The 22,463-nt window shown below is 42.1% G+C and overlaps 1 protein-coding gene across 2 annotated transcripts; it reads left to right on the forward strand.

Annotated features, from left to right (window-relative positions):
• Positions 1–1,039: 1,039 nt before the first annotated feature.
• Positions 1,040–22,224, forward strand: alpi.2 (alkaline phosphatase, intestinal, tandem duplicate 2). Of its 2 annotated transcripts, none has more exons than XM_071342380.1 (11): positions 1,040–1,188; positions 4,241–4,357; positions 8,436–8,551; positions 9,109–9,283; positions 11,695–11,867; positions 13,226–13,351; positions 13,624–13,693; positions 14,263–14,401; positions 15,468–15,658; positions 19,669–19,785; positions 20,281–22,224. In XM_071342380.1, exons 1-11 carry the CDS (start codon positions 1,098–1,100, stop codon positions 20,559–20,561), a joined length of 1,596 nt encoding a protein of 531 aa, XP_071198481.1. In that variant the 5' UTR covers positions 1,040–1,097; the 3' UTR covers positions 20,562–22,224. The 2 variants fall into 2 exon arrangements, with proteins under 2 accessions (XP_071198481.1, XP_071198482.1); XM_071342381.1 differs by having other exon boundaries at positions 1,041–1,188; positions 14,263–14,397; positions 15,467–15,658.
• Positions 22,225–22,463: the final 239 nt, after the last annotated feature.

Below are 22,463 nucleotides of genomic sequence, written 5' to 3' on the forward strand. Positions count from 1 at the left end.
TGGATATAGATAGGGTTACGTAGTGGATATATATAGGGTGGTGTAGAGAATATATAGAGGGTTATGTAGTGTATATATATATATACATACTTCCGTTCAAAAGTTTTGGGTCACTTAGAAATGTCCTTGTTTTTTAAAGAAAGCAAATTTTTTGTCAATTAAAATAACATACAATTGGTCAGAGATACAGTGTAGACATTGTTAATGTTGTAAATGGCTATTATAGCTGGAAACGGCAGATTTTTTATGGAATGTCTACAAAGGCGTGCAGAGGCCCATTATCAGCAACCATTACTCCTGCGTTCCAATGGCGCATTGTGTTAGCTAATCCAAGTGTATCATTTTAAAAGGCAAATTGATCATTAGAAAACCTGTTTGCAATTATGTTAGCACAGCTGAAAACTGTTGTTTAAAAAAGCAATAAAACTGGCCTTCTTTAGACTACTTGAGTATCTGGAGCATCAGCATTTGTGGGTTCGATTACAGGATCAAAATGGCCAGAAACAAATAACTTTCTTCTGAAACTCATCAGTCTATTCTTGTTCTGAGAAATGAAGGCTATTCCATGAGAATAATTACCAAAAAACTGAAGATCTCGTACAACGCTGTGTACTACTCCCTTCACAGAACAGTGCAAACTGGTTCTACCAGAATAGAAAGAGGAGTGGGAGGCACTGAGCAATAGGACAATTACATTAGAGTGTCTAGTTTGAGAAACAGATGCCTCACAAGTCCTCAACTGGCAGCTTCATTAAATTGTAGCCTCAAAACACCAGTCTCAACGTCAACAGTCAAGAGGCCACTCCGGGATGCTGGCCTTCTAGGAAGAGTTCCTCTGTCCAGAGTCTGTGTTCTTTCGCCCATCTTAGTCTTTTCTTTTTATTGGCCAGTCTGATATATGGCTTTTTCTTTGCAACTCTGCGTGTGTGTGTGTGTGTGTGTGTGAGAGAGAGTGTGCGTGTGCGTGTGTGTGTGTCCTCTCACATGGGAAGGATTACACATTTGCCCTTTGAACCCACCACATTCAGGTCATAAATGGGACCACTAACAGTGCTTCGACCTTCCTAACTTTGTTCAGATGTCCTAATGTCATTACTATGCACATAGCACACATCATGGCTAGTCAACATACCCTCATTGGATTACTCCTATTTCTATCGGTGGATTGGACTTTATCTGTCATTCCAGGTAAACAACTGTTTTATTTGCTTGCTATATGTATACCAATTAAGCAATTCATTTATGGTATTCTTACATTATCTGAAATTAATTGGTTATTGATTACTATTCATACATGTTGAACAATAGTGAATTCAAAATATTTTTAACAAGAGACACCTGTCTTTAGACAGTATCAGCAGTCATTTCAAAAGGTACATACAGTAACATAGATCTACTCATCAGGATGATGGACAGACTTTTCTTTTTAATTATTTTAGGAGTAACAACTGTTATGTGTGACACAAAGTGTGACAATAAATGATAGGGACTAACATAAATAAATGTAATGCAATATGGCATGTATCAGACATCACATGTACAGTTGAAGTCGGAAGTTGACATATACCTTAGCCAAATACATTTAAACTCAGTTTTTCACAATTCTTGACATTTAATCCAAGTACAAATTACCTGTTTTAGGTCAGTTAGGATTACCACTTTATTTTAAGAAGGTGAAATGTCAGAATAATAGTAGAGAGAATGATTTATTTCAGCTTTTATTTCTTTCATCACATTCCCAGTGGGTCAGAAGTTTACATACACTCAATTAGTATTTGGTGGCATTGCCTTTCAATTGTTTAACTTGGGTCAAACGTTTTGGGTAGCCTTCCACAAGCTTCCCATAATAAGTTGGGTGAATTTTGGCCCATTCCTCCCGACAGAGCTGGTGTAACTGAGTCAGGTTTGTAGGCCTCCTTGCTCGCACACGCTTTTTCAGTTCTGCCCACACATTTTCTATAGGATTGAGGTCAGGGTTTTGTGATGGCCACTCCAATACCTTGACTTCGTTGTCCTTAAGCCATTTTGCCACAACTTTGGAAGTATGCTTGGGGTCATTGTCCATTTGGAAGACCCATTTGCTACAAAGCTTTAACTACCTGACTGATGCCTTGAGATGTTGCTTCAATATACCCACATAATTTTCCTGCCTCATGATGCCATCTATTTTGTGAAGTGCACCAGTCCCTCCTGCAGCAAAGCACTCCCACAACATGATGCTGCCACCTCTGTGCTTCACGGTTTAGATGGTGTACCTTTGGCTTGCAAGCCGAATGTCCTCCAAACACAACGATGGTCATCATGGCCAAACAGTTATATTTTTGTTTCATCAGACCAGAGGACATTTCTCCAAAAAGTACGATCTTTGTCCCAATGAGCAGTTGCAAACCTGCTGTTGTGACCTTGAGCAAGGCGCTTAACCCCCCACAAAAATAGCCTGCCGCACCTCTCCAAAAACCTGTTTATTTATGTACAGTACCAGTCAAAAGTTTAGACACACCTACTCACCCACTCAGGGTTTTTCTTTATTTGTACTATTTTCTACAATGTAGAATAATAGTGAAAGACATCAAAACTATAAAATAATACATATGGAATCAAGTAGTAACCAAAAAAGTGTTAAACAAATCAAAATATATTTTATATTTGATATTCTTCAAAGAAGCTACCCTTTGCCTTGATTACAGCTTTGCACACTCTTTGCATTCCCTCATCCAGGTTCACATGGAATGCTTTTCCAACAGTCTTGAAGGAGATCCCTCATACGCTGAGCACTTGGCTGCTTTTTGTTCACTCTGCGGGCCAACTCATCCCAAACCATCTCAATTGGGTTGAGGTTGGGTGGTTGTGGAGGCCAGATGCAGCAGTCCATTATTCTCCTTCTTGGTCTGGGAGGTGTGTTCGGTCATTTTTCTGTTGAAAAACAAATGATATTCCCACTAAGCGCAAACCAGATGGGATGGTATATCACTGCAGAATGCTGTGGTTGTCATGCTGGTTAAGTGTTCCTTGAATTCTAAATAAATCGCTGACAAATGTCAGCAGCAAAGCAACCCCACACCATCACACCTCCTCCACCATGCTTCACGGTGGGAACCACACATGCGGAGATCTACTCTGCCTCTCACAAAGACACGGCAGTTGGAATCAAAAATCAAAAAATTGGATTCATCAGACCAAAAGGACAGAGTTCCACCGGTCTAATGTCCATTGCTCGTGTTTCTTGGCCCAAGCAAGTTTCTTCTTCTTATTGGTGTCCCTTAGTAGTGGTTTCTTTAAAGCAATTTGACCATGAAGGCCTGATTCACGCAGTCTCCTCTGAACAGTTAATGTTGAGATGTGTCTGTTACTTGAACTCTGTAAAGCATTTATTTGGGCTGCAATTTCTGAGGCTGGTAACTCTAATGAACTTATACTCTGCAGCAGAGGTAACTCTGGATCTTCCTTTCCTGTGGCGGTCCTCATGAGAGACAGTTTCATCATAGCGCTTGATGTTTTTTGCGACTGCACTTGAAGAAACTTTCAAAGTTCTTGAAATTGACTGACCTTCATGTCTTAATGTAATTATGGACTGTCGTTTCTCTTTGCTTATTTGAGCTGTCATTTGCCATAATATGGACTTGGTCATTTAACAAATAGGGCTATCTTCTGTATACCACCCCTAACTTGTCACAACACAACTGATTGGCTCAAACGCATTAAGGAAAGAGATTCCACAAATTAACATTTACGAAGACACACCTGTTAATTGAAATGCATTCCAGGTGACTACCTTGTGAAGCTGGTTGAGATAATGCCAAGAGTGTGCGAAGCTGTCATCAAAGCAAACGGTGGCAATTCTTTGAAGAATCTCAAATATAAAATATATTTAGATTTTTTTTTTTTATGTTTGGTTACTACATGATTCCAGATTTGTGATTTCATAGTTTTGATGTCTTCACTATTATTCTACAATGTAGAAAATAGAAAAAAAATAGAAAGAAACCTGGAATGATTCGGTGTGTCCAAACTGTGTCTTTTGGAGGGGATTGGTTAAAGTAAAATTTTGGTTGGACCTTGTAGGCAATTGACCAATAAAGTGATCTTAAACACCAATTATATCTGACCCAAGCAGGAATCACAACCATTGGAAACCTCCAACCCTGATATTTCCAGAACCAAAGTCTCTGAGCTATTGGAACTACATGGACTATGTCATGAATAAAAACCAACGTAACAAAATGTTGATGCTCTTCCTTAGAGAATGAGAAGCACCCCAGCTACTGGAACAACAAGGGGAAGCAGGCCCTCCACAAAGCTCTGGATATGAAGCCAAATGTCCGCCGGGCTAAGAACTCCATTCTGTTCCTGGGAGATGGTGAGTGAGATGAGGCTAAGTGTTGGCATGATTTGCACTATAGACAGGACGAAGGGAGGGGGGACATGTCCCCCCCACACTTAAAAATGTGTCTATTTATGTGATTTAAAGGGTAACATTTGAATTCATGGAAACTAAAGCCCAATAAAATAAAATTAGCTTTGAATGGCAAAACATTTTCAGACAGATCCGTTCTGTTTATCCCCATATGCAGTCAAAGTTACTCCCAGGGATAGGTTATTGAATGGGCAAAATGCTTGGAGGGGAATAAGCTTTGCTGAATGACGTATGCTCTATGCATGTGTCAAAACACAGGTTCTACCAATACCAGGCCACCACAGACAAGTTTTAAAAGGCAATTTGCTTGTAAGACTTGGGAAGGTTACAAACATTCAAAAACACAAGACAACTCATTCCCAAGATGAAGTCCGAGAGGCTGATGAGGTGAACAGTATAGCCACCACTACCGGTAGGTTGTTCATCCAGCAAGGGTCAGGGGGGAGAAGAGAGCAGGGGTCAGGGGTCAAATAGAGTAGGGGTCGGGGAGGGGGGGGGGGGGGCAGAGCAGGGGTCAGGGGGGAAGAACAGCAGGGGTTAGGGGGAAGAGAGCAGGGGTTAGGGGGGAAGAACAGCAGGGGTTAGGGGGGAAGAACAGCAGGGGTTAGGGGGGAAGAGAGCAGGGGTTAGGGGGGAAGAACAGCAGGGGTTAGGGGGGAAGAACAGCAGGGGTTAGGGGGGAAGAGAGCAGGGGTTAGGGGGGAAGAACAGCAGGGGTTAGGGGGGAAGAACAGCAGGGGTTAGGGGGGAAGAACAGCAGGGGTTAGGGGGGAAGAACAGCAGGGGTTAGGGGGGAGGAACAGCAGGGGTTAGGGGGGAAGAACAGCAGGGGTTAGGGGGGAAGAACAGCAGGGGTTAGGGGGGAAGAACAGCAGGGGTTAGGGGGGAAGAACAGCAGGGGTTAGGGGGGAAGAACAGCAGGGGTTAGGGGGGAGGAACAGCAGGGGTTAGGGGGGAAGAACAGCAGGGGTTAGGGGGGAAGAACAGCAGGGGTTAGGGGGGAAGAACAGCAGGGGTTAGGGGGGAGGAACAGCAGGGGTTAGGGGGGAAGAACAGCAGGGGTTAGGGGGGGAAAACAGCAGGGGTTAGGGGGGAAGAACAGCAGGGGTTAGGGGGGAAGAACAGCAGGGGTTAGGGGGGAAGAACAGCAGGGGTTAGGGGGGAAGAACAGCAGGGGTTAGGGGGGAAGAACAGAGCAGGGGTTAGGGGGGAAGAACAGCAGGGGTTAGGGGGGAAGAACATAGCATGGTTCAGGGGGAAAGAATGTGGCAGGGGTCAGGGGGAAGAACATAGCAGGGGTCGGTGGTCAAAGAGAGCATGGTTCGGGGGGAAAGAACAGCAGAGATCAGGGGTCAAACAGATCAGTGGTCAGGGGGGAAAGAACAGAGCAGGGGTCAGGGGTCAAACAGAGCAGGGGTCAGTGGTCAAACAGAGAAGGGGTGAGCGAGTAAAGAACAGAGCAGGATTCAGGCATCTAACAGAGCAGGGGTCAAACAGAGCATGGTTTTGTCATGCTCGTGGTATACGGTCTGATATACCACAGCTGTCAGCCTATCAGCATTCAGGGCTGGAACCACCCAGTTTATAATGCATTATGAAGCAGTCATTAAAGCATATATTACAAGCAGGATGAGGATGGAAAGGATGCTATTCTCTCTGTGTACAAACAATAGATTTAAACAATTCAAATGTAAAACATAGTGAGAGTCAATAATGACCCTTATTATAAATCAATCATAAATAAATCATAAATAAATAAACAATTTAGCAAAATATATCAGCTTTCATCTGGTTGAAAACTGACTAACGCAGTTGGTTGGATTGATAGTTCAGCTATTTCATGATGATGAGCTCATCAATAATATTGTTGGATAACTTTACATCACCTGCTCATGAATGGCATGTTCATGACATATAGGGCAGATGAGCAACAGGTATGATCAAGTAAGTCAGTGGCATATCAATGTATTATTATTTAAATTAATAAGCATATTTATTTTCTATTTCACCTTGATTTTACCAGGTAGGCCAGTTGAGAACAAGTTCTCAAACTATTAATTCTAGTCAGTCTATTATTTTTTTAATGATATCCAATTTGATATCCTGTCTTTCATTTGATAAATCTAAGGAGTAGCTGGCTGGCACATATGAATAATTTAGCAGACAATCTAATCCGGAGCAATGTGGATACTGTACTGGTCCCCGGTGGGATTCGAACCCACGACCCAGGCGATGAAAGCACCATGTTCTACCAACTGAGCCACACATGACCTCGCATTTGGCCTCACTTGAACAGTGTTCACTTTAAGGTGAAGGAGATATCCAATAAGCAGCATAGCATCCCATTGCACCAGACATGCTCAATCGAGCGCCGGTAAAGTATTTGATAGAAAACTAACCCAGATCTGAAAACCAATAGATTCCCATTTAGCATCCATGTAGTTTCAATCAAAGTAATGAAAAAACCATATAGCTCTCTCTCAAATCACAAGGTTGACATTTTATCAAGTTAAACTCATTGTAGTGAGAACTCATTTAGGTTTGGGACAGGCTTCCCAGCATGCTAGCTGTTCCTGGAATCCATGAGTTCATTTGACTCTGACTAAGTAGAATAAGGGTTTAGTTACCAACATTTCACACTATCCCTTTAATAGATAACAAGCAGCATGCAACCACAATATACTGTAAATGTTCACCGAGCTGGATTCAGCACCTACATTCAATGTTAGAGCTGATATACTGTAGTCACCCATCAATGTTAGAGCTGATATACTGTAGCTCATTGAACCACGCAATCATTATCAGGTCTTGCGGCAAGACAGTGGAAGTTATAAATTGTATTAGTCATACACTACCAGTCAAAAGATTTTAGAACACCTACTCATTCAAGGGTTTTCTTTATTTTTTACTATTTTCTACATTGTAGAATAATAGTGAAGACATCAAAACTATGAAATAACACATATGGAATCTTATAATAACCAAAAAGGTGTTAAACAAATAAAAAATATATTTTATATTTGAGATGCTTCAAAGTAGCCACCCTTTGCCTTGATGGCAGCTTTGCACACTCTTGGCGTTCTGTCAACTAGCTTCACCTGCAATGCTTTTCAAACAGTCTTGAAGGAGTTCCCACATATGCTGAGCAGCTTGTTGGCTGCTTTTCCTTCACTCTGCTGTCTGACTCATCCCAAACCATCTCAATTGGGTTGAAGTCAGGGGATTGTGGAGGCTTCTGTGACAGCCTGGGCAGCACCATTGAGGTGCTTATTTCTCCATTCCAAAATAAGAAATGTCTTCTTCTACTTCTTTAAGTGTATTGGCAGTTCATAAATAATGTGATAAGATGTGTACTGCCACCTACTGTGCTGCAGTAGGTATAAAGCCAAGGTTGGTGATTTACTGTCACCTGGAGTTATGGAATGTTTGCTCAGGAGTATAATTAATTCCTTGGCTGACCTGTTGACTGAGTATCGGTACCCCTTGTATATAGCCTTGTTATTGTTATTTTATAGTGATACTTTTTATTTTATTTTTTTAACTTTGTAAGTATTTTCTTAACTCTATTTCTTGAACTGCATTGTTGGTTAAGGGCTTGTAAGTAAGCATTTCACAGTAAGGTCTACACCTGTTGTATTCAGCACATGTGACAAATAACATTTGATTCATCTTCCACCCAGCACAGAGCATTTTTTACTGAAACTTTATTTAAAAAGGGAAGTCAGTTAAGAACAAATTCTTATTTACAATGACAGCCTACCAGGGAACAGTGCCTTGTTCAGGGGCAGAACTACAGATTTTTTCCCTTGTCAGCTCAGGGGAATCAATCCAGCAACTTTTTGGTTACTGGCCCAACGCCCTAACCACCTGCCGCCCCAGGAGAAGCTGTAAAAACGTTATCTGTCAATTCAGGTGAAGTTGGCTAAAGGTTGTGTGTCTGTCAGGAGAAGCTGTAAAAACGTTATCTGTCAATTCAGGTGAAGTTGTCAAAAGGTTGTGTGCTCTGCCAATGTCCATGCAGGTATGGGCATCCCCACAGTGACTGCAGCGAGGATCCTCAAAGGGCAGATGAATGGAGGGAACGGAGAGGAGTTTAGTCTGGCAATGGACACCTTCCCACATTTAGCCCTGTCTAAGGTCTGTCCAATCTCCTCTCATGAAGACAATATCATTTGAACCTCATCATTTTTTCATTTTGATGTCAGATATTTCAAATCTGTATTACGCTCACTACTTTGAACAGGCCTACTGCTGTAAAGATGTGAAGATAACCCACCTGATGGCCTTTATGACTTCAGGATACTAGTAATATCATTATACTACTATTATAATGATAGTGTTTATACCAGGGGAGGGTTCCATTCCACTGTAAAATAATCCATTCAGGAAATAAATTACGAAAAATAAAATAGTTATATATTTATCCAATTAATTTAATGGAGAACTGAACTCAACACTGGTACAACGGAGACATGTAAATTAAGATGTTTCACTGGTTTACAACAAATCTGTGTGTGTGTGTGTGTGTGTGTGTGTGTGTGTGTGTGTGTGTGTGTGTGTGTGTGTGTGTGTGTGTGTGTGTGTGTGTGTGTGTGTGTGTGTGTGTGTGTGTGTGTGTGTGTGTGTGTGTGTGTGTGTGTGTGTGTGTGTGTGTGTGTGTGTGTGTGTGTGTGTGTGTGTATTTGACCCTGAAGACGTACAACGTGGACCAGCAGATGCCTGATAGTGCCGGCACGGCCACGGCCTACCTGTGTGGTGTGAAGGCCAACTATGGAACTCTGGGTCTCAGTGCCTCAGCTCTCCGCTACAACTGCAACAGCACCTTCGGAAACGAGGTGGAATCTGTCCTTCACCGCGCCAAGATGGCAGGTAGGGGGTTAAATAGGGTCCTTGTCTGAATGGTCTAGGCTTTTCCTAACTCAGTCCTGAGGCACTACACACAGGGTTGGGTAGATTACTTTCTAAATGTAATCCATTACAGTTACTAGTTACCTGTCCAAACTTGTAATCAGTAATGTAATTTTTTGGATTAACACAAACTCAGTAATAACGTAATCTGATTACATTCAGTTACTTTTAGATTACTTTCCCCTTAAGAGGCATTAGAAGAAGACAAAACATGTATGTTACCAATTGAACGACATCAATTGCAGGATAAATCAATGTTAAAGTTTTCTCAAATATTACTTAATGGGTTGGTTATGTAGGCTTCTTCTAACCCATCACTTTCTACTACATATAATAATACGATAAAAACATTTTTTTTAAATGGATTTAGCAACTACAGATTGCCCCTTTAAGTCTATCAAAAGTGTGTGAGTTTGATCATGTGTCCATTAGGCATTTGGATATTTATTTTATCAGCATGGTTTAGATTGAGCGATAAAAGCCCCACTTTTATTCCATAGGCTGGGATCCGCACTATGCAGCTGTTGCAAGAGTGCATTTTTCACTGGCTGTCCACTGGTTTCAAAAACAATGATTGATAGGCAGCTTAAACTTCTTGAATTCAACCATTATTGGGTTCAAATACACATTTAGATTTGTGAACAGCCATCCACACCAACCACAATCCTTAAGGCGCAAATACCTAAATGAGAGAGCAACAGTGTGATTCACATCAATGCGCTACGTAGATATCAATAATAAGTGATATCCGTATCGTCGTAGACTACACCACTACTATCATCCTTACCGCCAAGCGTTTATTCAAATGGTATAATCCTTGGATGACGACAGCAGTCGCACCATTGGAAGACATAGCTTGGACTGTAGCCTACAAAAGCCTATTCCTGCTCTTTCCCCCGATCCATCAAACACATTTGGTGTGTCATCATAGTGGTCTATGACTCGTGGTCAGACTCGCTCAGGTGGAACAAACTTAAACTTGCGCCTTTTTTTTCAATGCTGATTTGAACGTGTCAAAGATTTTTTTTTGCAAACATCCTTTCTGAATGTAAAAGTCATCCTCAAAGTAATCATCTAGTTTTTCAAAAGTATCTATAACCTGAGTACAATATTTTTGTTGGTAACGGATTACAGTTACCAGTTTTTTTGTAATCCCTTACATGTAATCTGTTACTCCCCAACCCTGACTACACAGCGGATTCAAATAATCTAAACTTGACGAAGAGTTGGTTATTTGAATCAGCTGTGTACAGTAGTGCTAGGTCAAGAACCAAAACGTGCTCCCAGGGGGGGCCCCAGGACCTAGTTTGGGAAACCCTGATCTAGTGGAATAGATTCCTCCTTTCGTCTCCTTTTTTTTCAGATCTAAAAGGGATTGTACTGGAGATGGACCTTTGGTGGAAATCCATCCAGAGCTTTCAATAAATTAGGGGTCATCAGTGGTCATCCGTGGTCATCAGTGAAAAAAAAGGAAAGGAGACTATTTTTAAGTGTATTGAGACACAACCCGGGACTATTTTTAAGTGTATTGAGACACTACCCGGGACTATTTTTAACCTCTACGGGACCGGTGTCCCCCCACGGGAGCTAACGTGTGCGAATGTGATTAGCATGGATACACGTGTCTTATATGGGTAGAAAACTTAAATTCTTGTTTATCTAACTGCACTGTCCAATTTACAGTAGCTATTACAGTGAAATAATACCATGCTATTGTTTGAGGAGAGTGCACAGTTATGAACTTGAAAATGTATCAATAAACCAGTTAGGGACATTTGGGCAGACTTAATAAAACATTTTGAACTGTTATGCGATGGTTCATTGGATCAGTCTAAAAATGTAACAATACACTGCTGCCATCTAGCGGCCAAAATCTAAATTGTGCCTCAACTGCAATATTACATTATGGACATTCTCTTGCATTTCAAAGATGATATAAAAAAAAGAAAAAACATGTTTTTTCTTTGTATTATCTTTTAACCGGTTCTAATGTGTTATATTCTCCTACATTAATTTCCTATTTCCACAAACTTCAAAGTGTTTCCTTTCAAATGGTATCAAGAATATGCATATCCTTGCTCCAGGTCCTGAGCTACAGGCAGTTAGATTTGGATATGTAATTTTAGGTGATTTTTTGTTTTAAAGGGTCCGATCCTCCACCTGTCAAAGGGGAAATATCACATTGGTATTTTCAGAGTTAGAGTAGTTAGCTAGATATTGAGACGGTTCAGAGACCATAGAAAAACATCAGGAGGTTAGAAAATATAAATTAGTGTTTCTTATTGAACAAGTTGTACTTTCCCTCAGTTTCACTCAGTTTCTCTCCCGTTGGTGCCTTATGAACATGAGCCTGTGGTTGTGATGCGTTTCAGGGAAGTCGGTGGGCATCGTCTCTACTGCCCGTGTGCAACACGCCTCTCCTGGAGCCGCCTACTCCCACACAGCCAACCGAGGCTGGTACGCCGACTCTGACATGAACGTCGCAGACATCGCAGCAGGATGCCGTGACATCGCCTACCAGCTGGTCCACAACACTGACATCAATGTAAGACCCCAGACGTGGCCATCTTAGATAACAGACAAGATGGCTGACTTTCAAGGATATTGAGCACCATAATGCGTATTATCTTATGTGAATGAAACATTTTGAATGTGTATTGTTTACATTGCAAGACATATAATTTGAGTCAGGCCAGTTAACTCATCCAGCAAGATAATTCAAGATAGCATACAGGATTACATTTAAAAAAGTAATTCCACACTTTCCAAGCTTTATTGGAATGTAGCATTTTGAAACATTAAATTAGCCTGCTTCCAAAACGTTTTCCTGGTGGAACCAGCCTGATCGCTGCATCCACCATTCTATTATCCTGGTGGAACCAGCTCAACCAGCTTTGTGGTTGCCCCGGTGTGAGGAGTTTGGGGTTGCCCCGATGGGAGGAGTTTGTGGTTACCCCGGTGGGAGGAGATTTGTGTTTCCCCAGTGGGAGGAGTTTGGGGTTGCCCCGGTGGGAGGAGTTTGGGGTTGCCCCGGTGGGAGGAGTTTGTGGTTACCCCGGTGGGAGGATTCTGCAGTGCCCCGGTGGGAGGAGTTTGGTGTTTCCCCAGTAGGAGCCGTTTGGAATTGCCCCGGTGGGAGGAGTTTGGTGTTGTCCTGGCTGGAGGAGTTTGGTGTTGCCCTGGTGGGAGTAGTTTGGTGTTGCCCCGGTGGGAGGAGTTTGGTGTTGCCCCGGTGGGAGGAGTTTGGTGTTGCCCTGATGGAGGGAGTTTGGTGTTGCTCTAGTGGAAGGAGTTTGCACCGGAATTCATTTTGGAACTAGGCTGCCTCCCGGGCGTGAGCCAGGTGCCCTGCTCTGGTCGACAACAACGTCGCCTCAAAACTAAAGTGACATAGGATAAACACATGGAGTAATGAGTAGGATTCTGTGTTCACATGCTAAAGGGATGGCTTTGGATAAACACGCTTTATCTGCCTATATTTGACTTCCCAGTAAGAACTAGTTTGAAAATTAAAAAATTTATTTTATGGAAAAGAGATTTCTGAATGATGCATCCATCCTGCCTTGTTGACAACATGACCGAACGACGCGGTTCACTGTTCCATTTGAACAGGGTGCTCCTCCCTCACCACTTTGGTCTGTTCACGTCACGGGCCATAGACCGGTGCACCACGTTTCAGCTTTATCAAACTCCCTCACTGTGCTTTGAATTAAGCCTTCCCCTGATTGGTTGAAAGTAACCCAATTGCTGACAAGTTGATTGTCAGTGAAGTTAAATAGAATGGTGAGCGATCAGACTGCTTCCACCAGGCTACCAAAATGTATCCCACAGCATGAACATTGATCCATACATGGAAACCAACCAGCATCTACTGTTCATTAACCTCCACGTGTCCTGTGACAGGTCATTCTTGGTGGAGGACGAAAATATATGTTTTCCAATGAGACACAGGACCCAGAGTACCCATCGTACAAAGGAGTCCGTAACGACAAGTTTGACCTCACCGCAGTGTGGCTTAATAACAAACAGGTAAAACATGGCTGCAGACACTAAACCTTCACTACAATTGTATCAATGACTCATTCACAGCAATGCGGTAATGCTGGGCTGAAGGTGTTATACCAGCTAAGACAACTTTGGCAATTGGTGACCATTGTGTTATTGGTATCTGTAGGCTGAACAAAAGAAAGTCTGAATCTGGACAATAAGTCACAATGAGATCAGACAACTTTCACTTTCCTGCTTCTTCACCATTTTTCAACCCTTTTCAATAAACCCTTACCCTTACCTCTGCTTTATAGAATGCAAAGTATGTGTGGAACAAAGATGAATTTGACAAAGTGAATCCCGAAAAAACAGACTATCTGATGGGTAAGAATCTACGTACATCTTGCTCTGCTAGAAAGCAACAATGAGCTTTTAGTAATCAGAAATTATTATTTTAAATGTATATATTTTTTTATTTAGGTGGTAGATCAGCTTATATTAGATTGTAGCTTGCATCAATGTAATTGTCTGCATCACTTCCAATCCCCCATATTTATTTGCAAATATATAGAGTTGAAGTCGGAAGTTTACATACACCTTAGCCAAATACAAGTAAACTCAGTTTTTCACAATTCCTGACATTTAATCCGAGTAAATATTCCCTGTGTTAGGTCAGTTAGGATCACCACTTTATCTTAAGAATGTGAAATGTCAGAATAATAGTAAAGAGAATGATTTATTTCAGCTTTTATTTCTTTCATCACATTCCCAGTGGGTCAGAAGTTTACATACACCTTAGCCAAATACATTTCAAATAATTTTTTTCACAAATGAGTGTATGTAAACCTCCGACTTCAACTGTTAAAACGTGCATTCTATTCGCCCACATCTTGTAACAATGGATTGGCCATTTTACCTGGAGATTTTTTACCTGTGTTTTTTTTCGAATCCAGGTCTGTTTGAGCCAAGTGACTGCCGCTATGAGCTAGAGCGTGACCCTACCATGGACCCTTCCCTCACTGAGATGGTGGACAAAGCCATCAAGATCCTCCGCAGGAACCCCAAAGGCTTCTACCTCTTTGTGGAAGATGAGTATAATACTTGGATGACCTTGGGCCACAGCATCCCCAAATTATGATGTCCTGTGTAAGAGAACCTAGGCCAGGATAATCAAATTAGGAGGACGAGAGCTTTTCAGTGTAAACTAATGCAGATGACAGTAGTTGGGGAGTGTATTGTACGGGAGTAATTGTGGATGAAATCATACCTATATAGGGTACTTAACTCAAGCCCTATGAATCAATGACTGTCAAGTATGTCATTCCATTTTAGTTCTTACATGTTGTTGACAATTGGTACATGGTGTTCCTTCTTACAGTGACATCATCTCTCCAATATGGAGTACAGTTTTGACAGTGACATCATCTCTCCTAGATGGAGTACAGTTTTGACAGTGACATCATCTCTCCAAGATGGAGTACAGTTTTGACAGTGACATCATCTCTCCTAGATGGAGTACAGTTTTGACAGTGACATCATCTCTCCAAGATGGAGTACAGTTTTGAGTGACATCATCTCTCCTAGATGGAGTACAGTTTTGACAGTGACATCATCTCTCCAATATGGAGTACAGTTTTGACAGTGACATCATCTCTCCTAGATGGAGTACAGTTTTGAGTGACATCATCTCTCCTAGATGGAGTACAGTTTTGACAGTGACATCATCTCTCCTAGATGGAGTACAGTTTTGACAGTGACATCATCTCTCCAAGATGGAGTACAGTTTTGACAGTGACATCATCTCTCCAAGATGGAGTACAGTTTTGAGTGACATCATCTTTCCTAGATGGAGTACAGTTTTGAGTGACATCATCTTTCCTAGATGGAGTACAGTTTTGACAGTGACATCATCTCTCCAAGATGGAGTACAGTTTTGACAGTGACATCATCTCTCCTAGATGGAGTACAGTTTTGACAGTGACATCATCTCTCCTAGATGGAGTACAGTTTTGACAGTGACATCATCTCTCCTAGATGGAGTACAGTTTTGACAGCCTATTACATATATTTAAAGCTTCTGCGAGTGAGGGGACTAATACAGATAATTCATAAAGATCATATTGTATTGACAATTGCTGGGGGGGTTTTTCACTTCAAGGGGGAGAATTGATCACGGTCACCATAGCAGCGGGGCCAAATTTGCCCTGACGGAGGCGGTGGAGTTTGACAATGCCATCGAGCGGGCGGCAGAACTGACCAGTGAGCTGGACACTCTGTCTGTGGTCACTGCTGACCACTCCCACGTCTTCTCCTTTGGAGGGCACTCCGACAGAGGGAACCCCGTCTTGGGTAGGTTACATCATGAAGTCCATACTTAGGCCTAGGGTTGCAAAGCTACAGGTAATTTGCCAAAGTAAACATATTAAACACCAATGGTATTCACTAAGTTGATGGTTTATATTTATGATATTGTTTTACAGCTTTGTCATAATTTGTTTTATTATAAAATCATCTTATTTGATTATTTGCCATTGGAAAGTATTCATACCCCTTGACTTTTTTCACATTTTGTTACATTACAGACTTATTTTAAAATTGATTAAATAAAAAAATGTCCTCAGCAATCTAGACACAATAACCTATATTGACAAAAATAAAACAAGTTTTACATAAATGTTTGCAAATGTATTAGAAATAAAAAATATAAATACTTTATTGACATAAGTATTCAGACCCTTTGCTATGAGACTCGAAATTGAGCTCAGCTGCATCCTGTTCCATTGATCATCCTTGAGATGTTTCTACAACTTAATTGGAGTCCACCTGTGGTAAATTCAATTGATTAGACATGATTTGGAAAGGCACACACGTCTATATAAGGTCCCATAGTTGACAGTGCATGTCAGAGCAAAAACCAAGCCATGAGGTCGACGGAATTGTCCGTAGAGCTCGCTCCGAGACAGGATTGTGTCGAGGCACAGATCTGGGGAATGGTACCAAAAAATGTCTGCAGACTTGAAGGTCCTCAAGAACACAGTTGCCTCCATTATTCTTAAAAGGAAGAAGTTTGTAACCACCAAGACTCTTCCTACAGCCCACTTGGAGTTTGCCAAAGGCACCTAAAGGACTCCCAGACCATGAGAAACAAGATTCTCTGGTCTGATGAAACCAAGATTAAAATCTTTGGCCTGAATGCCAAGCGACACGTCTGAAAGAAACCTGGCACCATGCCTATGGTGAAGCATGGTGGTGCTGTGCCAAGAGTGTGCAAAGCTTTCATCAAGGCAAAGAGTGGCTACTTTGAATTATCTCAAATATAACAAATATTTTGATTTGTTTAACACTTTTTTGGTTACTACATGATTCCATATGTGTTATTTCATAGTTTTTATGTTTTCACTATTATTCTACAATGTAGAAAATAGTAAACATAAAGAAAAACCCTGGAATGAGTAGGTGTCCAAACTTTTGACTGATACTGTACGTAAATGTGATATTATTATTATTATATATATTTTTAAAATGTGCAAAAATGTCTAAACTTATTTTTGCTTTGCCATCATGGGGAATTGTGTGCAGATTGACGAGGGGAAAAAATGATTTAATACATTTTAGAGTAAGGCTGTAACGTAACAAAATGTGGAGAAAGTCAAGGGTACTTTCTGAATGCACTGTATATTACATGTGATGAGGCCACGCAGGGGCACCCGAGGGGACACTATTTTATTTTACAGCTCCCGAGTGGCGCAGCGGTCTAAGGCACTGCATCTCAGTGCTAGAGGTGCCACTACAGACCCTGGTTCGATCCCGGGCTGTATCACAACCGGTCGAGATCAGAAGTCCCATAGTGCAGCGTATAATTGACCCAGTGTCGTTAGTGTAGGCCGTAGGCCGAGGTAGACCGCCATTGTAAAGATAATTGCAGACACATTTTGATAATCTGAAGTACCCAAAAAAAGACCACTAGATGTCATGTTATAAAATAAAGTTTAAATAAACTTGAAAACGGGATGGAACCGAAATAATTTTCCAGTCGTTTCGTTCTGAACAGAACCCCCCCCCCCCCCCCCTTTATACTACAAAATAAAGTTGTGAACCGGTTCGAACCCCCCCAAAACTACCGGCTTATACATATAGTCTACAAAACATTAGGGACACCTGCTCTTTACATGACACAGACTGATCAGGTGAATCCAGGTGAAAGCTATGATCCCTTATTGATGTCACTTGTTAAATCCACTTCAATCAGTGTAGATGAAGGGGAGGAGACAGGTTAAATAAGGATTTTCAAGCCTTTTCACAATTGAGACATGGATTGTTTGCCATTCAGAGGGGTAATGTGCTAAACAAAAGATTTAAGTGCCTTTGAATGGGTTGTGGTAGTAGGTGTTAGGCACACTGTTTTGAGTGTGAAAAGAACTACAACACTGCTGGGTTTCACAGTTTCCCCGTGTGTATCAAGAATGGTCCACCACCTAAAGGACATCCAGCCAACTTGACACAACTGTGGGAAGCATAGGAGTCAACATGGGCCAGCATCCCTGTGGAACGCTTTCGACATCTTGCAGAGTCCATGCCCTGATGAATTGAAGCTGTTCTGAGGGCAATATTAGGAAGGTATCCTTAGTGTTTTGTACACTCAGTGGATAGTTTTTTTTCTGTTCCGTTTTAAACCTCTGAAATCAACTTATTTTAAATTACTTCACCAATCAGTGCTGATAGAGCAGCTTGTATTGGAAAGTGCAAGCTATAGTTGTTTACATGTGCGATGGACAGACAGGTGACGTGAGATGCGATTGAAATTTTGCTGGTCACAAGAGAGAGTGAGAGAGGGTGAGGCTAGGCTTGAAGCGCTGGGCATCTTGTTATGACATGCATTGTCTGAATTAGACCTACTGAATCATACCTACGGAGGAGTGGCTTCTATGGAGGAACTTTGAATGTCTTTGAACTTCCTAGAGTTTGCTTAACGTTGGACCAGAGCGAGCAAGCTAACTAGATAACAAGCTTGTGTGTCCAGAGTGGCACCAGAATAAAAACACATCTTACCTTTTTTTGGTTAATAAATCCAATGTGAAACGTAATAACTATAGTATAATGTAATACAAAATATCTCCCTAATTTCTACAGTAACCTAGGCTTTGGAGGGGGAGGGGCTACAGTAACCTAGGCTTTGGAGGGGGAGGGGCTACAGTAACCTAGGCTTTGGAGGGGGAGGGGCTACAGTAACCTAGGCTTCGGAGGGGGAGGGGCTACAGTAACCTAGGCTTTGGAGGGGGAGGGGCTACAGTAACCTAGGATTGGGGAGCGGCTACAGTAACCTAGGCTTTGGAGGGGCTACAGTAACCTAGGCTTTGGAGGGGGAGGGGCTACAGTAACCTAGGATTGGGGGGGGGCTACAGTAACCTAGGCTTTGGAGGGGGAGGGGCTACAGTAACCTAGGCTTAGGCTTTGGAGGGGGAGGGGCTACAGTAACCTAGGCTTCGGAGGGGGAGGGGCTACAGTAACCTAGGCTTAGGCTTTGGAGGGGGAGGGGCTACAGTAACCTAGGCTTTGGAGGAGGAGGGGCTACAGTGACCTAGGATTGGGGGGGGGCTACAGTAACCTAGGCTTTGGAGGGGCTACAGTAACCTAGGCTTCGGAGGGGGAGAGGCTACTGTAACCTAGGCTTTGGAGGGGGAGGGACTACAGTAACCTAGGCTTTGGAGGGGGAGGGGCTACAGTGACCTAGGATTCGGAGGGGGAGGGGCTACAGTAACCTAGGCTTTGGCGGGGGAGGGGCAGGTAGCCTACACAAGTACACACACTGGCAAAGATTTTCAGCTGGAAAGCAGACACTGGAATACGTTTCTGAGTGACAACGTAAGTGGTTTGCATAGGTGCTTTGTGTTTTTTTGTGGGACTGGAAAAAATGCCTAGAAAGTAAAATAACTTTATTAACCGGTTCCCATACCTTTAAAAAAAAAGTTATTTTCTGGAACAGTATAGATCACTTTCGTTCCAGGTTCTGATTTCGCTCTTTTACTGTTTTCGTTTTTTTTCCCTGAACCGGTTCAAACCCTTGCTTGAAAGCTACTAAGATGTTGGTAGTTTACAGGTAAACTTAGGAAGTTTCCAGTAATATACGCACTCTTTGCATCCCTAGGTAGGCCACATCATACATGGTCCATCAAATATGGCCAAAAAATGCAGTGTATTGATCAGGCCCCCTATTCCATTTGCTTTAATGGTATTTTTGGGGGCTAAACAGAGGGGTTTATATAATTATGTGGTCAAGGGGGCTGTTATGTTTATTTGAGCAAGCTTAGCGTTAGACTGACAAAATCTAATGTCATGCTGGTATGCATTGTGTCTTGAAGGTCTGTCCCGTAACTTGGCTGACGATAAAAAGAGCTTTACCACCACACTCTATGGAAATGGACCAGGATACAAGTTAGTCAATGGATCTCGTGCAGATGTGAACACAACGGAAGCAGGTACGTTTTGCTTTTGAGCAATGCATCATAATAAGGAACTCTAAATTTGACAGAATGTGTAGAGGAAAATGACAGCAAAATAAGATAATCTTGACTGATCAAATGGAAAAATGGTGTTGGCAAAAAAATGAGGGGGTGGCAGTACATTTAGGAAGAAATTTGCATTTAAAATAAAATTTAAAAAATACAACTTTTGAAAAAAATATATTCTACTTTCATTTTATTGAGAAGTCTTGCAAAAATATAATTAAAATGTTAGTTTATTTCCCAAATTGACTGTCTTCAATTCAAATTGACCCCAATCCCTGACATCAGTTAATGAAGATTCAAATACTGTAGTTTCAATGCGTTTATCATGCAGATAATCGTAGGAAATGAACATCAAAACGAAAGCCAATGATTGTATTTGTTTATTAATTATCCTCCTTAAAAGGCCTACAGTTTCCATGACAGCATGTATATTTTCTCTCTTCTAACTCTCCTTCTCACCTCCAGATCACAAAGATTACAAGCAGCAGTCAGCTGTACCTCTGGACTCCGAGACCCACGGCTCAGAGGACGTGGCCATCTTTGCCAAGGGCCCCATGGCCCACCTCTTCCACGGGGTCCAGGAGCAGAGCTACATTGCCCACGTCATGGCCTACGCAGCCTGCATTGAGCCCTACACAGAATGCTTCATCCCAGACCTAGAGCCAGAGCCTGGCCACACAGGAGCCACCAACCCCAGCCTCATAGTGTTGCTGATGGGCCTCATACCTGCCCTCCTCTCCCTCTGATGGGCCTCATACCTACCCTCGTCTCTCTCTTCACTGTCTGATGGGCCTCATACCTGCCCTCCTCTCCCTCTGATGGGCCTCATACCTGTCCTCCTCTACCTCTTCTCTGTCTGATGGGCCTCATACCTGCCCTCATCTCCCTCTGATGGGCCTCATACCTACCCTCGTCTCTCTCTTCACTGTCTGATGGGCCTCATACCTGCCCTCCTCTCCCTCTGATGGGCCTCATACCTGTCCTCCTCTACCTCTTCACTGTCTGATGGGCCTCATACCTGCCCTCCTCTCCCTCCTCTCCCTCTGATGGGCCTCATACCTACCCTCGTCTCTCTCTGATGGGCCTCATACCAACTCTCGTCTCTCTCTTCACTGTCTGATGGGCCTCATACCTGCCCTCCTCTCCCTCTGATGGGCCTCATACCTGTCCTCCTCTACCTCTGATGGGCCTCATACCAACTCTCGTCTCTCTCTTCACTGTCTGATGGGCCTCATACCTGTCCTCCTCTCCCTCCTCTCCCTCTGATGGGCCTCATACCTGCCCTCCTCTCCCTCTGATGGGCCTCATACCTGCCCTCCTCTCTCTCTTCACTGTCTGATGGGCCTCATACCTGCCCTCCTCTCTCTCTTCACTGTCTGATGGGCCTCATACCTGCCCTCCTCTCCTCTGTCTGATATACTTCATACCTGCCCTCCTCTCCATTATATCTGTCTGATTAGGAAACATGTGGAGCACCACCTATAATTAATCTACTGAGATTGATCAGATATTCCACCACACAGACATTTTACATTTGAGTCATTTAGCAGATACTCTTACAGTAGGGAGTGCATCCATTTTTGTACTGGGGAGTCGAACCCACATCCCTGGCGCTGCAAGCACCATGCTTTACCAACTGACCTACACGGGACCAATAGCTACACCCGGATAGCTCTTCTGTCCTGCAATATTGATATACCTTATTTGTTGGCATTGCTAATGTTCAATCAAGATATGGGTAATCATGTTCAACCCATGTTTGTTTGTTATTAAGGTATGGATAGTAATGTTTGCTATTGAGGTATGGGTTATGTTTGTTATTTAGGAAAGGGAAAGGGTATGGATAGTAATGTTTATTTAGGAAAGGGGTATGGATAGTAATGTTTATTTAGGAAAGGGGTATGGATAGTAATGTTTATTTAGGAAAGGGGTATGGATAGTAATGTTTATTTAGGAAAGGGGTATGGATAGTAATGTTTATTTAGGAAAGGGGTATGGATAGTAATGTTTATTTAGGAAAGGGGTATGGATAGTAATGTTTATTTAGGAAAGGGGTATGGATAGTAATGTTTATTTAGGAAAGCGGTATGGATAGTAATGGCGTTGTGTAAACTGAGCTGATCTACAGTATATCCTCCATTGACACTCCATAAATATCCAAATGTACTTGCAATTAGTCTAATTCATTTCAAATAAAATTACATTTTTGGTAGGAAACAATTATTCTTGAAGAAGTTAATGCTTGTTTAACCATTTTATTGTCAAAGTTAGTAACATGACTATTGAAAGGAAAAGATAAACGGATATGGCTTCAGTCAGTAAATCTACTATGAAACGCAATACTGTGGACAACAAATGAAGTCCTGTTTTTAAATTAAAATTTTGGAATATAGAATGAAAAGTTTTAAATACATGTAGCCGGGTATTTCTTTAGAGTATATATGTGCTGATTGATTATTCAAAAAGGACGGGATGAAACAGGCGTTTCCCAAACATAACCGGAAGGTAGCAAGATCAAATCCCAGAGCAGACAAGGTAAACATCTGTTGTTATGCCCCTGAACAAGGCAGTTAACCCACTGTTCCTAGGCCATCATTGAAAATTAGTATTTGTTCTTTAACTGACTTGCCTCGTTAAATAAAGGTAAA

This window comes from Salvelinus alpinus, chromosome 15 (assembly GCF_045679555.1).
Source record: "Salvelinus alpinus chromosome 15, SLU_Salpinus.1, whole genome shotgun sequence".
Taxonomy (NCBI): Eukaryota; Metazoa; Chordata; class Actinopteri; order Salmoniformes; family Salmonidae; genus Salvelinus; species Salvelinus alpinus.

Coding starts and splice junctions, on each gene's coding strand:
- alpi.2 (XM_071342380.1), top strand. CDS start 1,098: ATGCACATAGCACACATCATGGCTAGTCAACATACCCTCATTGGATTA. Junction 1,189..4,240: donor GACTTTATCTGTCATTCCAG/GTAAACAACTGT, acceptor GCTCTTCCTTAG/AGAATGAGAAGCACCCCAGC. Junction 13,694..14,262: donor AAAAACAGACTATCTGATGG/GTAAGAATCTAC, acceptor TTTCGAATCCAG/GTCTGTTTGAGCCAAGTGAC.